The 25,318-nt window shown below is 42.0% G+C and overlaps 1 protein-coding gene across 1 annotated transcript in view; it reads left to right on the forward strand.

The window, feature by feature from the left end:
• Cog1 (conserved oligomeric Golgi complex subunit 1) overlaps positions 1 to 25,318 on the forward strand; it is a 236,970-nt gene that overhangs the window by 189,524 nt on the left and 22,128 nt on the right. Inside the window, exons 13-15 of the mRNA XM_080268130.1 lie at positions 1,016 to 1,253; positions 14,656 to 14,844; positions 16,336 to 16,490. Of these exons, the coding sequence (XP_080124256.1) occupies positions 1,016 to 1,253; positions 14,656 to 14,844; positions 16,336 to 16,490 (582 nt within the window). The remainder of the gene's footprint in view (positions 1 to 1,015; positions 1,254 to 14,655; positions 14,845 to 16,335; positions 16,491 to 25,318) is intronic.

Genomic DNA, 25,318 nt, shown 5'->3' on the forward strand with positions numbered 1-25,318 from the left:
AGACTAATGAAGATGTGGAGTTTAATGTAAATATTGATGATCATATGTGTACAGTTTAAAGATGTTGAGTAGGAAGTGATGGAGATGTTTTATCTTCTTGATAAGTAATAATGTCATTCACTAAGCAAACAAATAAGGTGAACCAGATATAAAGGGCGAAGGGTAGGGCCAAAGTCTGGTGTTACTTGCTACTTTATTCTTGACTAGATGATCACAGATGTGGCCTTCTTGAGACCTACTATACTGTAGAACTGAGGGCGGTTAGCCAGCTCGCTCTTACTTCGTAGCCTTATGGACCTTTTTTCATCACATCTCCAGCTCATCAAATGTACTTTTTGTCACATAAGCTACCATGGTTACACCTACACATAGAGCTACACTTATATGCTATCATATATACACGAATATATACACTAATGTCAGTCTGCTTTGGAAGAAATCATTAAATCATCAGTAACAAAGGTTCAGTCCTCATATATGTTAGTTACGTTAGTGTGGCAGTGTCTGCTAGTTACGTTCGTGTGGCAGTGTATGATAATGCCACAGCTGATATAATACACAGTGCAATTGCTTAATATTTTTTTTACCCAGGTCTGGACTCCCAGAGGATTCTGACTAGCTCTTTTGCCTGTTAGTCCAGCAAATTGAGGCTGTACTGTGGGTTTAAAACAGTATGTTAGTAGGAAATATGAATGGAGCTGCATACTTGACATGCCTTTTCTGTTCATATGGTCTTTCATGTGTACAGTAGCTTAAAGCCACTTTTTTTTTTTTTTTTTTTTTTTTTTTTTTTAAGGAAGAAGGAACCAAAGGCCAGGAGCCCACAAACTGAAAATCTGTGCACACTAATGTCATACATACTGTACTTTATTTATTGAGAACTCCTGATCCCATCTTCAATTTCTGCAGTGTTTCCCTCCCCCCCTCCCCTCTTTTTTTTTTTTTTTTTTCAACACCTGTGTTCCCTGTATTAATCTGTAAAATCCTCTTTATTTGTCACTGTGATGTCTTTCAGAATGGTGAAGGAGGTGGAGGATGTAGCAGGCGCTCAGTTTGCATCACTTGATAAACACGTTGACTGGGATGACGACTCTGGCGGTCATCTTTCCCACTCCCCTGCTGGATGCCCTCTCCCTCCTGCAGTGGTAGCAGTGGTAGCTGCCTGGCGCCTCTGCCTTGCCCTCACGAGTGTATGCCAGCAGATGCAGCTCTGTTCCTCAGCATCCAGCCTCACCAACCCAGACTTTGCTCGGGTAGGTTGGAGTGCAGCTGCTTTGTATCATGAATATGGTTTATGTTCCCTGGGTCACAGACATTGCTTGTGGCCACAGTCATAGAGTTGCAGAGCACACCAGCCAAGGCTTGTGGAGGTGGATGGTTGGGGCTAGGTGCTGATCTCTGAAAACACCAACACAACTTAAAATGCAACCCACAAAATACAGATCAGTTGAACCTGAAGGGAACTCCCTTAATTGAGATTAACGATCCAGAATGTGGGAACATACAAGGAGCAGAGAGGGGGAAGTGGTGGAGGCATTAATAAGTGGTGGTATTGATGCATGTTGTTCACAAAAAGGTAGAGAAGGATACAGGTACCTGTAAGTTTAGAAAAGGCAAGTCTAACAGGTATAGGCTCTTACGGAGAGGGAAGGAGCATGGAGCGAGTGGGGTGGGAATTGTGACTGCTGAACAGTTGGTGAATAAGGAGTGGGAAGGAGCATGAAGTGAGTGGGGTGGAAATTGTGACTGCTGAACAGTTGGTGAGTGGGAAGTTGGAAGAGTGAATGAAAAAAACATTAATAATGAAGATCCTGCTTGGTCGTTGCATCCTCACATTTCTGTGAGCATATACACTCTAGTTTGAGATGTGTTAAGAGGTGAAGGATAGGTTAGGATGGACTGCTGCTTGCAGTGTGTGGTTTAGTTGAGAAAGAGATTCTGATGCAGGATGATGATTTATATGGACAAAGTGAAGAATCATGGATGCAAGGTGGGCTGATAAATAGCATTTAAGAATTTTGAAGGAGAGGAAATACAGCACTTGAATTTTGTGATTCATTAAGCATGGCTAGACAACACACTTTTTTATGAAACAGGCATCAGTCTGATTACCTATGAAATGGGAGATACTGCACTGGAAGTTTAGTTGACTATTCTGTTGGTAGCAAACGTGAATAGAAGTATCTTCAAAATATGACAGCCATGGCTAGGAACTGTGCCCCACAGCACAGGTGTTTGTTTGTAGTAGGATATTAAAAAGAAGAACGGAAAAGAAAAAAGTGTATGTTCCAAGAGGAAGAATGTGGAACCTGAGGGATCAGACTGTTGAGAGTGCTTTTCATGATGAGATTAGTAGAGTGAAGAGATTGCATAGATGAGCCTTAGTAGTTTTAGGGATCAGTTGGACATTATAAAATGTGGCCTCCCTAGAAGCAACAGAGAAATCTGGAAGGACAAAGACACCACCGAGCCATTACCATGGTGGTGCAGTAGATCAAGTAGTATAAGAAAATATTGTTCAAGGCACTTAAAATAGGTGGCAGCTGTTCATCAACTCATCTGCCTGGTCAGACAGACCCATCAAATTCAGGCAAGCTACTACCCCTGTAGGGTTTTTTCATACAGTGCACTAATTTTCCCTTGTGGTAGACAATGACACAGTGAGGTGCAGGGAACAGCATAGAGGCTTGGTTCCTGGTTGGATGCCACATTTGCGTCTCTCTACCCAGATAATGGATAGCCGGCTCGACTTCAGTCCGTAAATTCATTTTATGAGAATACAGTAGTTTACCCCCAAACTTCAACCTACAGCAGTTCAAGTCCAGCTGTTACAGATTTGTTATGAAAGGAGGACACCTGTAATATAGTGTATTATTATTATTATTATTTTAAATATATGTTTTTCCTTCCTCTGTTATCTTCTGGAAAAAAAAAAAAAAAAAAAAGTGTGGTTACTGCCCAGCATTGTAAATGGTTTCTTAGGTTACAGAAAACCATTAGGCTTGTTTCTAAGTTTAGAGCCACGTGAAGTGGAAGCAAGAGTAATAAAAAGTGACAGGAAGGTTAGCGAGATGAGAGGAAGACAGACACAGAATGAGAAAGGGGAAGGAAGAAGCAGGCAGTACTACATCAGCTGAGTGGATGATGGTCACCACCTGAGGAGCTGTATTTGGCTGCTTAATACAGAAATAGAAGGAAAGGATATAAGACCTAAAATTGTGACATGGGGCAGTCTTGTGAAGACCTAAAAGTGAGATGTTCAAGATAGCCTGGCAGGTGTTTACAAACAAAGAAATGATTCAGTTAATGATTCTGTTTAGACAGGCTGTATACAAAGTTTAATTTGGACAGGGATAGTTTATATCCACCAGCACTAGTTCAGGGTATACCTCCTCTGATTGGGAGTGGCTGTGAAGAAAGTGATAAGTAAAATAAATAATGGAAAGGCAGTTGGTAGCTCTCAGTTGCTAAAATATTGAAAGCTTCAGGTGATGTAGGTGTTTGCATGCAAGTATGAAGAACTCTATGGCAGATAACTGTTTGAAGAGTATTATTGTGAATCTTGATAAGGGGAAGGGAGATGCACTTGGTCTTGGAAACTATGGGTGTCTGATGATGATAGTCCAAATGAAAGTTGCTGAAAGGGTATGAGAGACTGATTTGAGAGAGAGTGAAAACTAATGAGATGCCGTTTGGTTTTATGCCAGTGTCAGATAGAATAGTGCTCTTCGTGGAAAAGTGACCCACTCACTTTTTTTTTACAGAAATATGACCACCCCAATAACCCAATAACCTTCCCTAACCATACTACCTAGAGGTCATTTCTCCATGGGCTTATATTTCTGAACGTTGCTGGTTAGAGGCATAGCAGATGAGTAAACCCGCACTATATCAAAGTCTTGTTAATCTGAACTAGCTGCGTCAGTGTCTGTCAGCCTGGTGAACAGCCCTCAAATAGATAAAATAACAGGTTGATTTATTGAGGTGACACAGCCACCAGATCAAGCAGAAGGTTAATAGAGAATACAGTACTTTTTTTTTTTTTTTTTTTTTTTTTTTTTTACTGATATTTCAAGTTAATTTATCCATTATCATGGTAAACAATACAGTCAGGTCTTGATATGCATTTGTTAAGTATGTGATAAATCAGCAGAATGATGAACTAAAAGTACTTCCCATTTTTACAGTAACAATATTGAAATTCAGTTATACGATACTTGTAGTGGCTGTGTACGATATTCTCTTGCGTACGTAGTGCCTCCCATGCAAGCTGACAGTCAGATTTTTGAGCCAAGATTTACATTTGTTGTGATTGTCTTTCTTTCATTCCATTTTATGCATGCCAGGTCATTGCAACATCATTGCTATCACCAAATAACAGTGCAAGTGTGAAACAAATATTGCAGTGTGTGATATTAAGTGAAGTGATAACTTTTTTGTGTGTGAAGTACTGAAACTTAGGACTTGGAAATCATGTCAGGCAAGGATGGCAGCCCTAATGGAAAGCTTGGTGCTACTGAGGGGAAGCCTAAAAAGGTAAGTCTATGGGGGATTTTAGATTATGTGGTCCTTGGCCCCTTCCTTTACCTCAGTGAGCAATGTTATCTCAGCCTTTGTATAAATTGTTGCACTTGATCTAACACCATGCATACTGAGGTGTGTCTGTATAAATTTGCACAAAATTTAATTAAAACTGTGAACATGTATAATTCCATTTTTACTCTACTGAACAAGATGTAATGTAAGTTGAATCTGGAGTCATTATAACCCCCTCTAAGAAACATTGACCGTGTCATCAGCCGTTCTCCCCCCCCCCTCCAGTTAGTTTGATATGTGAAGAATTTACTGCATTTTTTTTGTCAGGCAGTTGTAGTAGAAGATCCAAGGAAAAAGAAAGAAAAACTGTGTAGGAGCACACACAGAAAAAGTACTGTAGTTAAATTTGAGATTGAGTATATGAACTGGTAGTGATTCAAATGTATCATCAGCAAATGTGGCCCTTAGAGGTAGCACATCATAGTAGCTGACACTCACTTTGCATGAGCAGAGAAATGTCTGAAAAATTATTTGGGAAGGTACCTGGACTTTGTGAAATACTTTAAACAGAAGCAATGCATCAAAGCAGTGCATCATCTTCCCAAGTCTCTGAGTCTGGGATGATACCTCACATCTTTTAAAATGCCAACTGAAGTTGCCTTCAGAAAGGGAGTATAGTAAAAATGTGAGAGAAAGCTGTAATCATTTGCAAAATCATCATCATCTTCATCATCATCCTTACTTCCTTTCCCACCCTAGGGCAAGGTGAGGAGTAGCAAAGTCCAGACAGCCCAAGTTTGCCCAATTCAATGTAAAACGTAAGTGAAAACGGTGAAGATGTAATATACAGTATTTGGAGTGTTATAATCTCTGTATTACTGAAGCCATTTAGGTTCTAGAACTTAGCGTACATTCCACAGCCTGGCTTGGATGATATAGAAAAAGATAGATTCTGGGATGACTTAATATGTGTGGTAACTGTTATGGTGGATGATAAGATTGTAGTTTTGGGAGGGGACTGAAATGTTCATGTAAGTGAAGCAGCTCAAAGATATGAAGGGATACCTGGAGGATGCACATATGGTACGAGAAATAAGGAAGGGGAAAGATTAGAGTTTGAGGAGGCAGTGAACATGATTGTGTGCAACATGCATTTTAGGAAAAGAGAGAGTAGGTTGATTACATATGAGTCTGGGGGAACTAGTAGCCAGATAGACTATTTCTTGGTCAGGAGGGCTGATAGGAGGTTGGTGAGGGATGTTAAAGTTATAGGGAGCGAAGAGTGTGTGCAACAACACAGATTATTTATTTGTGACATGGTACTTAAGGAGCAGGTGATGAAGAAGAGGACTATACACCAAGGAGGAAAATATGGAAGGTGAAAAACCAGACAGTAAGGGATGCCTTCTATAGTAAGATGAGTAGAATGGTGGCCAAACAAGGAACTGTTGACAGAAATGTTAATGAACAGTACAGAGCAATCAAGAGTAATCTCCAGAGAGTTACTGATTCTGTGTGTGAATGGACAAGGTGTCCCCCAATACACAAAGTAACATGGTGGTGAGATGAGGGTGTAAGAGCTTCAGTTATGGGGAGAATCTGTGTAAAGTACAAAAAATGGTTGGAGAGGAATGAAAGTTTTTCCATAAATATTACCTTTCAGGAGATGTATTTGGATATGTTTTCAGTTTTTTAGAGTAATAATTTGGATGGGAAAAACGGAATTTGGTGATTTTTTAGTGATTTTTGTCAGTTTTTGCGAATTTTCGGAATCTGTCTAGTCCCACAATATTCCATCAATTTGAAATTATTACCAAATAATATTTGGTAATACTGTAATTTCAAATTGAGGCCCTTAGAACCATAAGGTACTTTCCACCATGTTTGGGGAAAATGGGTTTTTTATAGCATTATATTCACCAACTTCCGCTCTGTCTGGATAACACGTTGGGTGTATTCTGTGGTCTTGTCAAAGTGGTCGAAATTCCCATTCTTTACAGTGAGGTGTGAAGCCATGCAGGTGAGTGGTAGTCTGAGAGCCTGAGTTTAGGTCCATAAGATACATTCTGCCACCCCACCCCACGTGTCTCAGTGGGCCAATGAGAAGACGCGACGCATGTCGTCTGGGAATCCCTGAGCCAGTGCTGTGGCCCGAGCCATGTTTCCTCCACCAATCAGTGCATCTGAATGCTCTCTCTCTCCCCAAGTCTATTGTTTACATTCACCCACGTTGCCACAGCTTGTTGTTGCGCAGCATTTCTTGCTTATTTTTGGTGGATTTACTGTTCATATGGGTGATTCAAGTAGTGACAGTACCTGTTCCTTTCTGTTTCTCTGGCTGTGGTTTTGTATGCCTGCATCTTTTATTATGCATTAGTACTGTACTAAAATAACAGTATCAGAATGCTTTTGTGATGCAAAACTTAGGAAAATTTTGGAGTCAATATTCAACACTTCGATTATTGATGAGTATTGTGGCTCCATTGGCTTGGAAAGGATTATTTTTTCCTGTGAAATCATTTATGAGATATAGTACAAGCTTGTAGTTACCATAAGACATACGATAGACTGAATATCTTTGTTGCAGAGAACAAAATGTTACTATTTTGTTGAACAAATGTTGCAGTGCAGTATTGCGCAGTTAGGGTTTAACTTGTTCAAAGTTTTTTGCATCAAAATGTCACACAGTTTTCAGGATGAAAGTGTTTCTGTGGTAAAGTAGATGCCATTAGCTTTATTTAAAAAAAAAAAAAAAAAAAAAAAAAAAAAAAAGGATTGAAATATCTCTAATAGTGAGCAGATGGAGAGAACACTTTAAGGAATTGTTGAACGTGGAGGATGGAAGTAATGCGAGTATAAGTGGCTGGGGAATGGCTGGAAGAAGGAGGGAGGTGAGAAGACAGGAAGAAATCAGTAGGATAGAAGTTGTGGAAGCAATGAAGAAAGTTAAATCAGGGAAAGCCCCAGGAATTGATGGAGTGTGTGGTGAAATGCTGAAGCATGGGGGAGAGATAGTAGTAGAATGGATGTGGAAGATGTGCAGATTGGCCTGGGAGGAAGGTAGAGTCCCGGAGGATTGGAAGTCAGGTATAATTATTCCCTTGTACAAAGGAAAAGGGGAAAAAGAAGTGTGTGGTAATCATAGGGGCATTTGTCTTCTTAGTATAATAGGAAAAGTATATGGTAGGATACTTATTGACAGAGTTAGAGAAAGAACAGAGAAATTAGTTGGAGAAGAACAGGGAGGCTTTAGGAAGGGAAGAGGTTGTGTAGATCAGATATTCATTCTCAGATCTTTAGTGGAAAAGTTTCTAGAGAAGGGAAAGAAGTTGTTTGCGGCTTTCATGGATTTGGAGAAAGCATATGACAGGGTGGATAGACTAGGATTGTGGAAAGTGTTAAGAATATATGGAATAGATGGGAAGTTGTTGAATGCTGTGAAGAGTATGTACGATGGTGCGAAGGCTGCAGTGCGTGTGGATGGTGAACTAAGTGAATTTTTCTCTTTGAAAGTTGGGTTGAAACAGGGATGTGTCTTGTCTCCATGGTTGTTCAATCTGTACATGGATGGGGTAATAAAAGAGGTACAGGGTAGGGTAGTGGATGTTGGAGTGGCCCTGGTGAGAGAGGATAGTGTTTGGAAACTCCCTGTACTGTTGTTTGCAGATGATACCGTGTTGTTGAGTGAAGACGAAGGGGAGCTGCAAGGCTTGGTGGATGAGTTTGGGAGAGTGTGTAAGAAACGGAATCTAAAGGTGAATGTAGGGAAGAGTAAAGTGATGGTCTTTGAGAGAGGTGAAGTCAGTGAATGTACAGCGAGGTTGGATGGTGAGGAATTGGAAAATGTGAGTACGTTTAAGTACCTGGGTAGTGTGATGAGTAAGGATGGAGGTTTGGAGGGTGAAGTGCTTGAAAGGGTACAGCAGGGAAGAAAGGTTGCTGGTTCTTTGAAAGCAGTGATAAGAAACAGGGAAGTGAGCATGGAAGTGAAAAAGTTACTACATGACAGTATTGTGATACCAACTCTAACGTACGGAAGTGAAGCTTGGATGTTGTTGGAAGGACACAAGTCAAGAGTGAGAGCCGTGGAAATGAGTTATTTAAGAGGAGCCTGTGGAGTCACATGGAGAGACAGGCTGACGAATGCGGATATAAAGGAGCGTTGTGGTGTTGATGTGGATGTGATAGGAAGCGTTATGAGGAACACACTGAGGTGGTTTGGCCATGTGGAGAGGATGGAGGGTGAAAGACTGACGAAGAGAGTGTATGTGAGTGAGGTGGAGGGGGAAAGAGGGAGGGGGAGGCCGAGGATGAGATGGAGAGATGGGGTGGAGAGGTATATGAGAGAGGGGGGTGTGAGTTGGGAGCAGGGGAGTGAAATGGCGAGGGACAGGGCGACTTGGAGGCGATTTGTTTGTGGCCACCCCAAACGGGATTGAGGCGTCTGGCAATAGATAGATAGATAGATAGACAAAGGAAAAGGGGAAAAAGAAGTGTGTGGTAATCATAGGGGCATTTGTCTTCTTAGTATAATAGGAAAAGTATATGGTAGGATACTTATTGACAGAGTTAGAGAAAGAACAGAGAAATTAGTTGGAGAAGAACAAGGAGGCTTTAGGAAGGGAAGAGGTTGTGTAGATCAGATATTCATTCTCAGATCTTTAGTGGAAAAGTTTCTAGAGAAGGGAAAGAAGTTGTATGCGGCTTTCATGGATTTGGAGAAAGCATATGACAGGGTGGATAGACTAGGATTGTGGAAAGTGTTAAGAATATATGGAATAGATGGGAAGTTGTTGAATGCTGTGAAGAGTATGTACGATGGTGCGAAGGCTACAGTGCGTGTGGATGGTGAACTAAGTGAATTTTTCTCTTTGAAAGTTGGGTTGAAACAGGGATGTGTCATGTCTCCATGGTTGTTCAATCTGTACATGGATGGGGTAATAAAAGAGGTACAAGGTAGGGTAGTGGATGTTGGAGTGGCCCTGGTGAGAGAGGATAGTGTTTGGAAACTCCCTGTACTGTTGTTTGCAGATGATACTGTGTTGTTGAGTGAAGACGAAGGGGAGCTGCAAGGCTTGGTGGATGAGTTTGAGAGAGTGTGTAAGAAATGGAATCTAAAGGTGAATGTAGGGAAGAGTAAAGTGATGGTCTTTGAGAGAGGTGAAGTCAGTGAATGTACAGTGAGGTTGGATGGTGAGGAATTGGAAAATGTGAGTACGTTTAAGTACTTGGGTAGTGTGATGAGTAAGGATGGAGGTTTGGAGGGTGAAGTGCTTGAAAGGGTACAGCAGGGAAGAAAGGTTGCTGGTTCTTTGAAAGTAGTGATAAGAAACAGGGAAGTGAGCATGGAAGTGAAAAAGTTACTACATGACAGTATTGTGATACCAACTCTAACGTACGGAAGTGAAGCTTGGACGTTGTTGGAAGGACACAAGAGTGAGAGCAGTGGAAATGAGTTATTTAAGAGGAGCCTGTGGAGTCACATGGAGAGACAGGCTGACGAATGAGGATATAAAGGAGTGTTGTGGTGTTGATGTGGATGTGATAGGAAGCGTTATGAGGAACACACTGAGGTGGTTTGGCCATGTGGAGAGGATGGAGGGTCAAAGACTGACGAAGAGAGTGTATGTGAGTGAGGTGGAGGGGGAAAGAGGGAGGGGGAGGCCGAGGATGAGATGGAGAGATGGGGTGGAGAGGTATATGAGAGAGGGGGGTGTGAGTTGGGAGGAGGGGAGTGAAATGGCGGGGGACAGGGCGACTTGGAGGCGATTTGTTTGTGGCCACCCCAAACGGAATTGAGGCGTCTGGCAATAGATAGATAGAGATAGATAGATAGTCTCAGAATTATGGCATTTTGAAAGTATGAAAACTTTAAACATGTTTTTCTCTGTTTTTTTTTTTTTTTTTTTTTTTTTTTTCTGGCAGAAAGTACCTTATGGTTCTAAGGGTATAGTCCCAACATAAAGCACCACAAAAATTATCCCAGATTTTCAGTAAACATTTCAGTGTTTACTGAAAGAAAAATAAAAGTTGAAAAAAAATATATACTATATTTTTTCAGTAGTTTGAACATTTCTTATACCCCCAAAACATGCAATAAATTAAAAAATAATAATAATTTTAGTGTAGACAGATTAATGTCTAAGAAGCTGACAGAAATTCATGATCCTAGATTTAACCTAGTCACTACATCAGTGTTTGTTTACATGTACATCTCGTGTGTGGCAGTTTTCAGATATTTAGAAAAAAATATTAGAAAAAAAAATATTGTCAAGGGATAGAGAAAAAAAATCCAAGTTCAATGATATATAACACAATATAGCAAACAAAAAAATTACGTCTGAAACAGGTCCGTGAAGTAATAAATATTCCCTGTGCGGTGTGTTGTGGTTGCACTGTGTCATGGTTGCACTGTGTCATCAGTGTTAATCTTGCAATCAGATAAGGTGTCAATCAGCATCTGAACCATCACTGTCGTCATCTAACAATATATCACTATCATCACTACACTCATCCAGAGAATTCATCCAATATTTGCTTGGGCTACTGCTAGCGGCGCCATGGAGAAGATTTCTTGCCATTACCTTAGGCATTTTGTAGGTAACTGAGCTGAGCTCTGCTCCTTGTAAAAATGCATAATCTATGTATGGCAATATTCTATAGGGTGCAGTGAGTTGCTAGCTGATTTATTTTGTGCCATTTCTGACAACAGAATTTTTGAAAGCAGGATATCATATATGATACAGCCGCAGTCAAAGCCATTTGGACTCAGATATCATATATGATACAGCCACAGTCAGTGGGTTAATAATAAGGAAGTAGATAGCTGCTGAATGTGAAAAATTACAGTTTTCAAAAGTCTAAAATTACATGAACTGTATTGTTGCTGTTATGACCTTTTTGTGGTATGTACAGTATATACATTTATACTTAAACAGACTCTGGTACCTTGTCCCCTGAGGATATACAAATACCCTGAAGGCAATAAAGCAACAGTATTCTCTCCAAAGTAAAAAATTTTAATACCCTTAGGGGATCAGAGGCCACCAAGATGCAGAAGTAAAGATGACTTGTATCCACAGTTGTGGTCCAGGATTGTCACTTGACATGCAGATCTCATTCTTTTACCCCTCTGCATCATAATAATTATAAAAAGTAATAAAGAACATTTTTTTTTTTTCTTTTTTTTTTTTGAGGAAAAATACTAATAGCATGCAAGGTCCACTCAACCAGTGTTCTTACGATGGGCTCCTGAGTTAATCATACAGAAATACCCATAACTCCCGCCAAAATCGATGAATTGTCATAATACTGTACTTGGCTTAACTGCATAGAAAGCCTGCCTGAATGTACATTAAAAAAAATCTCTGGTGTTCAGTGATTTTCACATTTCACCCAGATACTCCTCTAAAGGAGAAAAAAAGTCTTTCCTGGGAATGGAACAAGGGTGGTAACAAAGAGCAGTACTTGGCTGCCAAGCTTAGAGCTAGAAAAAAATATACCTGTACAGGGCAAAATTTGAATCTGAGAGACTTTTACTGGATAATCTAAATAATGTTGAAAGGAAGAATATGATATTTAAGGTGGAAAATCAGATGAAGTGGGAAAACAAGGATGTAATAGGTGATCCTTGTGTGAAAGATGATGAAGGAAAGGTAGTGGTGAACAGTGAGGATATTGAAGACGCCTGGAAAGAGTATTAGTGCCAGTTGCTGAATGAGGAGTTTGACTGGAATAGGAAAGGTTTTGGAGTCAGCAGATCCATTGTATGGCCCTTGGCCTTTGATTAAAGCTGCTACTGTGAGCAGGACAATAGGCAGGAAGCCACAGGATGCAGGTGGAGAAGACGGCAGGTGTGTCTCGGTTGACTGCTGAAATGCTGAAGGCCTCAGGAGATATGTATATGGGGTTAGTTATTGATTTGATAAATACAAGTATATATGAGTGTGTTGTCCCAGATGATTGGTTGAAAAGTGTGATTATAAATGTGTACAAGGGGAAGGGTGATATCCTGGAAAAAGGAAATTTGAGAGGCATAAAGCTTTTGGACCAGATTATGAAGGCAATGGGGAGTTCTAGAAAGTATGTTTAGAGAACTAGTGAATATTGATTAGATGCAGTTTGGGTTTATGCCAGGCAAAGGGACCACTGATGCCATATTCATTGTTTGACAGCTTCAGGAAAACTATATAGAAAAGAAAATGGATCTGTGCTTTGTTTGTGTTGATTTGGAAAAGGCCTTTGACAGAGTCCCTAGGGAGGTGGTGAAGTGGGCAATGAGAAAGCTTGGGATCGAGGGGTGGCTGGTTATCGTGGCTATGGCTGTGTATGTGGGTGCTCACACCCAGGTGAGAGTGAATGAAGATTTGGGTGATGAGTTTTCTGTGAATAAGGGACCGAATAGGGAGGAGCCCTTAGTGTTTATTATGGTACTTGAAGCCCTTTCATGTACCTTCAGAAATGGACCCCTGTGGGAGATGTATGCAGATGACTTGGTGTTGATTGCAGAGAATGAAAGGGAGGCAGAGGAAAGATTTAGGAAACTGAGAAGATGATATGGGACACAAGGGCTTGAGAGTAAATGCAGATAAAACAAAGGTGATGGTATCTAGGGTCGGTGGTGGTACTGACAATGAAGAGGGAAAATGGCCATGCGTGGTTTGCCATGAGGTTGTGGGAAGTTATTCCATCATGTGCAGTGTTTGTTTTTAGTGGGTGCATAAGAGATGTATTGGTATTAGAGGTAGACTGCAAGATAATGCTGATTTCATGTATGCGGTGTGTTGGGAAGAGCATGTGGAGATTGTCAGGTATGAAAGGATGGATGTTGCTGGTGAGGCTCTTGAGTGTGAGGAAGAGTTTTGTTATTTGAGAGACATATTATGAGCTGCAGGTAGGGCTGGAGCTAGCTTTGTGGCTAGAGTGAGGAGTGGTTGGAAAAAGTTCAGGGAGCTGTTGCCTTTCCTGACACTGTGAGATCTCTCCTTCTGTGCTAAGGGATCTTTGTATGTAGCATGCGTTAGGAGTGGAATGATGTTTGGTAGTGAGACCTGGGCAGTAAAGAAAGAGGATATTCACAAGCTCAGACACACAGAAATGACAATGATTTGGTGGATGCACAGTGATTCCTTGAATGTGAGGGCTGGGGAAGCTATGTTTATGGTGGAAGATATAAGTTGGGACTGCAGTGTATTGGTGTTGTTATGAGGAGAGGTAGATTGAAATGGTTTGGACATGTGGAGGGGATGGAGGATGACTGTTGGGTGCAGAAAGTGAGAAGTGTTAATGTTATGGGTAGGGTTATGAGAGGCAGAATGAAATGGTTTGGACATGTGGAGGGGATGGAGGATGACTGTTGGGTGCAGAAAGTGAGAAGTGTTAATGTTATGGGTAGGGTTATGAGAGGCAGAATGAAAAAAACCTGGGACAAAGTTATAGAGTGTGACCTTTGGGATACGGGACTGAATAGGGAGGCTGCCAGAAATCGAGCAGCATGGAAAGCTGTCATTAGGTGACTAAGACCGACACATGCAAGCATATTGGAGCCCCATAAACAAAACAAAATGAAATTTAGCTATTGCCTCTCTTCTTAAAAACTATCTATCTATTTATCTATTGCCAGACGCCTCAATCCTGTTCGGGGTGGTCACAAACAAATCGCCTCCATGTCACCCTGTCCCCCTCCATTTCACTGCCGTGCTTCTGACTCACATCCCCCTCTCTCATATACCTCTCCACCCCATCCCTCCATCTCATCCTCGGCCTCTCCCTCCCTCTCCCCCCCTCCACCTCACTCACATACACTCTCTTCGTCAGTCTTTCACCCTCCATCCTCTCCACATGGCCAAACCACCTCAGTGTATTCCTCCTAACGCTTCCTATCACATCCACATCCACACCACAATTCTCCTTTATGTCCTCATTTGTCAGTCTGTTTCTCCATGTGACTCCACAGGCTCCTCTTAAATAGCTCATTTCCACTTGTCTCACTCTTAACTTGGTTATATAATTTGGCTCTCTTTGCAGTTTTGAAATTGAATTAGTACTGACATTTATAAAATGATTAACATATAACCTGGTACACTGTATTGAATTCCTAACCAGAGTTTCTTTTCCCAGCGTGCATCCTTAGGGTCAAAGATTGAGACAGAGTCTTGGGGTGGAGTACGAGCAGCACTGGCTGAGGCGAGTGGCCGACTCTTCAAACTTGTGATCAGCTCCCTCACTTCTAGTCTCCATACTGAACTTCAGGAGTCCCTCTCAGCTCAGCTTTCTTCAGGCTTAGAGGCTTCACTGGCCATTTTTGCGGTACAGTTGTTCTCACATCTTGAATGTTTTCACATGATTTTACTGTATATAATTCTTTGGTGCTGAATTTTTTGTTTTCCCTAATTTTGAGTGTAGATTTTTTTTTTTCCCCCAACCAAGAATTATTTATTTCCAAGGCATGCATTGGTAGCATCTCCTTGCAGACCTGCCAGTCTTATCTTTTTATTTCTGCCCATTTCCATTTACACATCTGACTGTCACCTTATTAATAAAAAACTGTTCTTATTGTCTGTAGTTTGTTATGTGGAAAATAATAAAATATTTACTTAAATATGCAACAGGCAGTGCCAGCCTATCTTCATTGTTACTATATATACGTAGTTAGTTGATTGATTTCGGTTCTACTCAGTCCCATCTAACTTACGCAACTCATTTTCACTTTTATAATGAAATATTTTTTGTGTCTGTAGCTCCTTCTGTGGGAAAAAATAAAATGTTTACATGAATGTACACCAGGTGGTGCCAGCCTGTCATCTTTTGTTACCATACATATGTAGCTAGTCGACTGCTTTCGTTTCTACTCATTTCCATAAACTTACACATCTCACTCTGGCTTTTAATAAACGACATATATTCTTAGTATATGTAGCCCCTTTGGTGGGAAATAATAAAATGTATATGCAGATATGCACCAGTCACCCTGTCTTCTTTGTTACTGTATGTATGTATCTACAGTAGTTGACCGCTCTCAGTTCTGCTCATTTCCATCTAACTTACACGTCTCATTTTGACTTTTAATAAATAGCAGACTATTTTCAGTGTCTGTAGCTCGTTATGTGGCAAATAGTGAAATGTTTATGTAAATGTGCACCAGGTGGTGCCAACCTGTCCTTTGTGTTGCTGTTCGTACATATCTTGTCGCCAGTTTTTGGTTCTAGTCATTGTCATCTATGCATCCCTCTCACTTTTAATAAATATTAGTAATTATTGCCTATAGCTGAGCAAGTATTCAATATGAATGAGACAGGCCAATGGTGGAATGGGATGTATGAAGGAAATGCATTTTTAGTAATTAAACATCATGTAACATAACATTTGAGTGGTTGTGTAAGAATTTTATAATAGATATATAAAGGCAGCCATCGGAAAATTAATATCGAAAAGATCTGTGTATTGATGAACTATGCATATTGGCAGCATCTTAGGAATGCAACCCCTGTCAACAACAAGGGAGACCTGTATAACTAGGTGGCACTGCATCCTTACTGTGCAAATGTTCCTTTGGCTTCCTACCTCTGTCATTTATAGTAAAGGAAATAGCATAGGAAGAACATTGGTTATTTTGATGGTGATATGACATGTTAAGTGAAAGCTTGTCATAAAATAAATGTAAGTTGCTGTTTAATGAACATTTCTACTGTATCATTCATTGCTTAAATATACTGTACAGTATATTCTAGTTGATATTACAGCAGACATATAGGTACCTGAATGAGCATATAGTGAGTCCAATCAATTGACTCTCTTCAGACATGGGAGGTGGTGGAGATTGAAGAAGAGGGAGAGAGTGGGACCGTGGTGAAGTCATCCATACATGTACCTGCCCACCCTACCCCCATTCTCATCCGTAACCTGGCTCGCCTTTGTTCTGCCCTCAACAAACTTGCTGCACATACAATCTCCAGGTTTGTGTTCTCTTTGTTTGCTGATTAGGTTTTTTCAAAATGCACTTAGTTATCATCTGCATTGTCTTAATCATCATCCATCACCATCATGACGATGACAGCTACCCTTTTTTTCTGCCTAAGTATGTGGTGAGGTAGCATCCAAAGACAAGGAAGGACAGAGTATTAAAGTGGGAGAACCATCCACTGATTGTCCATAGCAGTGGACCAGACAAACAAGGTAGTAGTGATGGGGGTGAATACTGTATTGCCATACCTTTGGAGGCATTGTAAATGGAAACAAGGAACAGTGTATCCTCTCTTGAGCTCTTTGAATCTGGCATGAGTCTAAGTGGCTTCATTTCTGTTCCTTGGGGGATTCAGAAGTCACCCAATACATTTTAGTTTTATTTTTTATGCTTGTATTTTAATATGTATTTATTTATTTTTGTCTATTTATTTATTTTTATTTATTTTTTTTATTTTTTAATCCAGCAGAAACCTGCATATTCAGGGGAGTGGGCATGGTAAACATAAGGAAGAAAAAGATTTACATGGTATAACTAGTGTATGGAAAGCAGGTGCATGAAATATAGGCCAGTTGTTGAAAACTGCCGCGTACAGTATGCCCCCAGAATATATGGAATTAGTACTGGTGAGACATCATATTTGCTCTGTTTGTTAGCCTGCCTAATACTCAGTTCATGCCAGATGCTGTTTCGCACCTCTCCTAGAACCAAAGGAGTGCAGTGACTGATTTACGATCTCAGGGGTGCGAGAAACATGTTAGAGAGAGGGAAAGAGAGAGTAGATGTATGTTGGTCACTTGCCCAGTCTCCATTTTATATGTCAGCTACATTGTTCCTCATACTGTTTTTCACTCAGCTCGGATCCTTGCCTTGAGAGAGGCCAATATGCCAGTCAAGGGGATTTGTGAATGTAAAAGCAGAGAGAAGAGTGCCATTTTTAACTTGCTGACCAAAGCAACAGATCCTCTTTGTGTGTGTGTGTGTGTGTGTGTGTGTGTCCAACTCTGGGCATAGGCTTCACAGCTTGCTATCAAGGCCCAGTAGTCCTCCTACATACCATACACATCTACATGTCATCACTTTGGCGCTAACACCCACTGTCCATATTGAATACATGCTAGGGCTGTCTCATACAGGAGTTGGCTCTGTTCCACTTCATAAATTGGTTCCAGGACATCCCAGGAAAATATGTGCAGCAACTGACTAATAAAACGGGAAATCTTGACAAACCCATGCATTATGCCATAGGAACTAAAACAAGTACATTCTCACCTGTTGGGAAGTGTTGCAGTATAAACAGTTCAGAAGTGATGCCAAAGGAACCTGTAATTGCTCCTCCACTCTCCAACTGTGAAACCTCAGCTAACTCAAAGGCTGCACAATACTAGGCTCAGTTTTGCAAACAAATACAAAAATTTTACTATGGAAGACTGGAGAGGGGTCTTGCAGAACGATAAATTAGTCTTCCAGAGTGGTGCAGGTAGGCTTGGCAAGTTGTGTCCCTGCAGTGTGAATCATCTTGACAGTCAGTGTGTGCACGTAGCAATCACAGACCTTTACATAATAATGATATAGGGTTGCTTCAGTGAGAAATTAAGTCATGGTGATGTAGCGCACCACAAAGACCATACCTTAGACTCCTGCCAGAACTACCCTCGCACCCAGCTTCCCACCCAAACCACCCAAGCAATGCCATGTTGGCCATAGATGCTGGATCCAGTCAGACGGCAACCAAAACCACTAAGTGACGCAGTGGGGGCCACAGGTGCCGGACCCAATCAGTGGCGACCTTGCTTGCCAACCAAAACCACCAAGCGATGCTATGGGGACTCCATCATGTTGAGAAGAGCTGTACGTGGGGAACCTCCCCACACATGAGAGTTGTACTCCACACAGGGGCGGATAAAACCCGTGTATAAAGTCAACAACTGTGCAGGGTAAAGAAGGAACGGAGTTGGCTTAGTACACCTAACCTCTTGGAAGCAGATTTCACAAGAGATGTAATATGATCTTTCCAAGATAAGTTTCGAGTGAATAAAACCCCAGGCATGTTCAAGGATGATGCAGGATTAAGTTGAATAGTGTTAAACAATAGTGGGTACACCTGTGGAAGATTTTGTTGGGTTGATAAGTGTAAGAACTCAGTCTTTGATGCATTAAAAACAAGATTATTTTTACCCCAGTCAGAGATACAAGCCAGGTCAGACATTAGGTGTGCCATAGCCTCATCCCTTGTTTGTTGAAGTAACTGCTGAGATGGACATTGCGGGAACCGAATGGAAAGGTGAAGGGTGGAATCATCAGTGTATGAGTGAATAGGGTTAGAAGTACAGCTTAGATGGTCATTGATGAATACAACGATGAAAGTTGGTGATAGGACCGAGCCCTGAGGAACACCACTGTTGATAGATCTAGGAGAAGAACGATGGCTGTCTACAACAGCGGCTATAGAACGACCAGAAAGGAAGCTAATGATGAAGGCACAGATAGAAGGATAGAAACTGTAAGAGGGCAGTTTGGAAATTAAAGGTTTATGCCAGACTCGATCGAAAGCCTTTGAGATGCCAAGTGCAATGATAAAGCTTTCGCCAAAGTTCCGAAAGGAGGATGACCAGGAGTCTGAAAGGTAGGTGAGAAGATCGCCAGTGGAGTGTCCCTGACGGAACCCGTACTGACAATCGGAAAGAAGGTTGTGATAGGAAAGATGCCTTAAAATTTTTCTATTGAGAATTGACTCGAAAACTTTTGAAATACAGGATGTTAAAGCAATTGGACGATAGTTGGAGGGTTAGGAATGGTCATCCTTCTTTGGGACTGGCTGAATGAGAGCAAACTTCCAGCAAGAAGGAAAGGTACAAGTTGACAGACAAAGGCAAAAGAGTTTGCCTGGGCAGGGTGTAAGCACAGAAATACAGTTCTTGAGAACAACAGGAGGGACCCCATCAGGCCCATATGCCTTGTTAGTACTGAGGCCAGTCATGGCAGAAAATACATCACCTGAAGAAATTTTAATGTCAGCCATGAGGAAGTCAGAGGGGGGAAGTGATGGAGGAACAGCACCGGAATTGTCTAAGGTGGAATTGGAGGAGAAAGTCTGTGTGAAGAGATCTGCTTTATCAGTAGAAGAAATAGCTACAGAACCATCAGAGTAGAAAAGAGGAGGGAAGGATGATGAGGTAAAGTTGTTAGAAAGGTTTTTGGCAAGGTCCCAGAAGGAGCGGGAAGAATTCGAGTTGGAGAGTTGAGAGCATTTAGTACGGATGAAATTATTTTTAGCAGAGCGAAGAACAGACTTAGCATGATTCCGGGCAGAAACGTAAAGATGATGTGATTCAGGGGTGGGTTGGCTCCGGTACCTTGTGTAGGCCCTCTCCTTGTTGCGGACAGCATTAGAACAAGCGTGATTAAACCAAGGCTTTCTTGCATTAGTCAAAGGATATAAGAAAGGAATGTATGCTTCCATGCCCTAGAGAATAACCTCCATAATGCGCAAGGCACACTCAGATGGCTCACGGCCATGGAAGCAATAATCATTCCAGGGAAAATCAAAGTAGTACTGCCTGAGGGCCTCCCAGTCCGCGGCTCCAAAATGACACAGACGACGTTTCCCTGGACAGTCCACAGGCCGTACCGGAGTGTTAGGACAGGTTAAGGTGATAAGGTTGTGATCGGAGGAGCCCAACGGAGAGAAAAGATTAACAGAGTAAGCGGAAGGATGAGTTGTGAGGAAGAGGTCAAGTATGTTGGAGCTCTCTCCAAGGCGGTCAGGGATACGGGTAGGGTGCTGTACAAGCTGCTCTAGGTCATTAAGGATAGAAAAGATGTAGGCTTGTTCACCAGGTGGATCAGTGAAAGGAGAGGAGAGCCAAAGGTGGTGGTGAACATTGAAATCTCCTAGAATGGAGATTTCAGAGAAAGGAGAAATGGATAGAATGTGTTCCATCGTAGAAGTAAGATAGTCGAAGAATTTTTTATAGTAGAATTAGGGGATACGTAAACAGCACAGATATATTTAGTCAAAGAATGACAGGAAAGCCGAAGCCAGAGTGTATAGAATTCAGAAGAATCGAGTTCAGGAACACGAGAGCAAGCTAAGTCGTTGTGTATATATACACAACAGCCACCTTTGGCTTTGAAATGAGTATAGAGAAAGTAGGAGGATACAGAAAAGGGTTTGCTGTCAGCCTCAGACAGCTGAGTCTCAGTTAGAAAAAGAAGGTGAGGTTTAGAGGAGGAGAGGTGGTGCTCAACAGAGCGAAAGTTAGAGGAAAGGCCGCGAATGTTGCAGAAATGAAGAAGAAGAGAGTCAGACAGTGGTTCCAGGCACCTCGAGTCGTCACCAGGAGAAGGGCAGATGCTGCAAAGGTGTTGGTAAGGGCTACAATTTTCAACACAGAAGTCCAGAAGGAACCATTTTGTATAAAACTGCAGCCTGCTTGAGCTAGGGGTGAGACCAGGAACAGTACACCCAGCCACATTGTCGTGGGTGAACGGGTGAATCTGTGGGACAAAATCACTCCTGTCCTCCCACTCCCACGTCCTTTCCTCCTCCTCATCATCATCGCCTCCATCGTCCTCGGGCCGCGGGGAATTGTGGGGAATGGGGGAACACTTTCACGTGAGGTGCTGGGAAGTGTGGGGAATGTGGGAACACTTTCATATGAGGTGCTGGGAAGTGTGGGGAATGTGGGAACACTTTCACTTGAGGCACTGGGAAGTGTGGGGAATGTGGGAACACCTTCATGTGAGGTGCTTGGAAGTGTGGGGAATGGGGGAACACTTTCACATGAGGTGCTGGGTGTGGGGAATTGGGGAACACTTTGTCCTGAGGTGCTAGGCTGAGCTGGGTCACGTGGGTGCGAGGGAGAGCGCGGGTGAGATGACTTACTCTCCCCCAACAATGGAATTTTCCCAAATCGGCCTCTCTTCCTCCTTGCACCTTCCTCCCCATGTGGGGAAATCCTAGGCTTCCCCAGCCACCCACAAACGCCTTTCTCCTCGCCTTCCTCCTCATTGTCACGGCGTGCAAGGCGACAACGTGCAGGTGGCCTCGTTCCTCATGTTGCCCAAGGATATCCCACATACCTTGATTTACGTAGTGAGGGAATCCTTCGTCACCACGACTTTCCTCATGAGGCTGGACGTAGTCTTTATCCTGTATGTCGTCGTCTACATCACTTTCCCCAGTGTAAGGGACCTTCAGGAGCTCCTGAATCTCCTCATCTGAGAGACCATGGCGAGACATGACTGCAGTGTATGACAGACACAAGCAAAATGAGCGTGAGGAGGGAGCGCATGGGTGTATGGGCCTGACCGCCTGAGGCAAGGTAGAGGAAGGGTTGCCCTACAAGCACACCAGTTTTTGTGTGCATACTTTGAAAAATGTGGCCACAATGAATTTTTGACATTTAAGCCATTTTAAAACGGCACTGGCACTGACCGTGGAATTATGTCACACCGTTTTAAAATGGCACTGGCACGTGGCAGGTTAACAATATGTGGTCTCGTATTAAAATGAAATTACAGTACCAGTACAGAAAAGGACAACTCATCAGTTCCTCACCTTGTGTATCCTCATAGGGATGTGTGTGTACTGGATATTTCATTAGAATACTGGAGAAATCTTGCTGACTTAATCCCTTAATAAATCCAAGCTGTTCTGAAGACCTATGGTGACCACACAAGATAAAGTACATCGGAGTATCTTTTCCCCCCCTCCATTCCACATACTTTTTCTGCATACTGGTTAGTATAATAAAGCAAAGTGGAATGCTGAATAAGTATGAAAAAAAAAAAAAGAGTATCGAGAAGCTAGATTTTGATAAATGAGACAGCAGCATTGTTGGTGGTTTGTGATGCATACTGTATGTTACATATTTTACCATTTCCTTAATAATTCTTAGATTCAGTAATACGTGAAATCGTTGTTCCATGTCATTATCATCGTTGTCCTACCTCTTTTCCTTTCTGCAGGCGGGGTGAGCTGGGGTACAGAAAACCACAGATACATTTATTTGCCTTTCAAGCTCCCCAAGTCCTGGCTCCACCTGATAGGTATAACTCTACATTGAACTTAATGTTCACTTATCCAACAGAGTCAGTCTGACAGCTGTCCAGTTAAGAGGGGTTCCAAACCCTGGGCATACACTTCTCTGCAAAAAGCTCATCCACTCAACTCAATCTTTAGTCAGTTCCCCAGCCTTTTCAGCTTCCATACCTCTTTTACTCACACATTCACTTAACATATATATATCCACCTGTGTGGTTAACCATGCCTCCATCGACCTTCAAACTCTTCCAGGTATACCCTTTTCACAACCTTTCACACCCATTCTGTCCACAATCCATCCCATCTAAGCACACTCTCTTTGACTCTGTGTCCACAGACTTCCTTACTCCACATCTTTCACCAATCACATTGTTCCTTATTCTGTTCACTGACTGCACACACATTCCATAGTAGCCATCTCCACTGCTCTTACTTGTTTATGCATTTCACTGCCACACCTCAAGTCTCTCAGGTGTATGTTAACCCCTTCGCGCACAATGACTCAAATGAGTCAAAGTGCATTCAGTCTGAAGAGTAATCAATGACTCACTGTGATGCACTTTCCCCATAAATCATCAAAACTTTGTCTGTGACTGAAAGTGCATTAAATTTCGGTGAGTCATAGATTAGGGTGTCTGTGTCCGAGGCAAACATACGGCAACACTATCAACCCAGTCACAAGGACAAGTCGTCAGTTATAAGCTTAGTGTCCTCTCGGCAGTCAGGCAAGCAAGGTGTGTGAGCACGCAGCCAGCCATTTTATTCCTTGTTTTCTGTTACATCACCCGTCCATATCTTAAGTGTACTGTATTATAGTGATAGTTTGGTATATAGTGCAGTGTGTGAAGAAGATGTATAAGTGTTTTTTCTATATTTTCAGAGAAATCCAAATTTCAAATCTGTAACTGCTCATTGCCGTTCCCTTTCACTACTCAAAGTAACCACAATGGCAGGGAAAGGGTTATCTTAGGAGGAGTACATGAAATATTTATTTAGTGAAACTGAGAGTGAGGAGGACAGACAGAGATTCAGGGGAGAGTGATTTTGAGAGTGACTGGGGTGAGGAGGAGAGAGAAAGAGTGAGGAGAGGGAGAGCTAATCTTGCCCCCTGGCATCATGATAAACCTCCCTTCAGGGTCAAGGTCACCTCCAGTACTACCACCACTGGTACCACCACTACCACCACTGGTGGTACCACCACACACACACACACACACACACACACACACACACACACACATTGCGACGGAGACAGAGCTCTTTGTGGATCGTGGGGAAACATTCACCAAATCAGCGGCGAAAGGAGACCAGCTTATTGTGAATATGTGAATGAATACATGAGTGGTGGTCCCGTCTGATATTTGTGAAAAAAAATGCAGATTTTGGTCAAACAAGAGTACAAGACACAGTGGAAGTAGAAAGTTTTTGTAGGTTGCACCATGGCGGAAAGGGATAGTTCATTGTTTACATCTGGTGGCGGTGAATTTACAGGCTTCTTCAATGAGGAAAAGGGTAAAGGAAGTTCTAAACTGAATAAAACAAAAGTAGCAGAAGTGGAGAAAATGGTGGAGAGGAATGTCTAGGAGTTAAAAAAGGTATGGACAATAATAAGAGAGTTACAGGAATGAACCTTAGAACAGGAGAAAGAGATTAAGATAATGCAGAGCAAGTTGGAAAGCATCTGCATACTCAGTGCTGAACAAGAAAGATAAGTTTCAGAATTATAAGTGAGTAACGAATCTGCCTCAAATGAAATAAAACAGCTCAAGAGAGAAAATAAGAGGCTGGAAGAAGAAAGGGACAGGATGAATAGTAAACTAGATGAGCATGAATCAAAATCAAGGATGCAAGATGAACACATTTTGGAAATCAAGTAGCAACACAAGGGATGGAAGAAAATTCAAGGGGAAGGAAATATAAATTTCAAAGAGATTATAGAACAACAAAGCAACAAGCAAGGTGGCATGATGGTATTGTGATCCCTACCCTGACGTATGGAAGCGAGGCGTGGACCTTGCAAGAGGGGAACAAGTCAAGAGTGAGAGCAATGGAAATGAGTTACTTGAGAGGAGCATGTGGAGTGACGTGGAGGGACAGGTTGACGAATGAAGAAGTGAAGGAACGTTGTGGGGTGGATGTGGATGTGGTTGAGAAGATTAGGAGAAATACACTGAGGTGGTTTGGACATGTGAAGAGAATGGAGAATGAAAGACTGACTAAGAGGGTGTATGTAGGTGAGGTGGAGGGAAGGAGAGGGAGGGGTAGACCGAGGATGAGGTGGAGGGATGGAGTTGAGAGGTATATGAGGGAGGGGGGGGTGAGTTGGGGGGAGGGTAGTCAAATGGTGGGTGACAGAGTGACTTGGAGGCGTTTTGTCTGCGGCCACCCTTTGCGGGATTAGGGCGTCGGGCTATAGATAGATAGATAGATAGAATAATGTAATGACCCAGTGGGTCGAAGAAGAGACTGGATTCTGAGGTGATGACTGCCAGCAAGACTAGATTTATTGCTAACCAAAGAACCTAACGTAATTGAATCATTGAAATGTGTGTGTCTTATAGGAAAAAGTGATCATGTGGTCAATGAGTTCCAGTTGATAAAAGGGAATGTGGTGCCAAGAGATGAGCTTTATAGGCAGGGAAGATACAACTTTGGGAAAGCAAACTGTACAGGAATGCGGAAATTTTTTGAAAATGCGATTGGAGAAAATTCAGAGAAACGAGAGATGAAGAGGAAGTGGGATATCTTTCTAGATCTCTGTAATTTGAGAG

Source organism: Coenobita brevimanus, chromosome 26 (genome assembly GCF_032717465.1).
Source record: "Coenobita brevimanus isolate Jiangsu-jjx chromosome 26, ASM3271746v2, whole genome shotgun sequence".
NCBI classification, from domain to species: domain Eukaryota; kingdom Metazoa; phylum Arthropoda; class Malacostraca; order Decapoda; family Coenobitidae; genus Coenobita; species Coenobita brevimanus.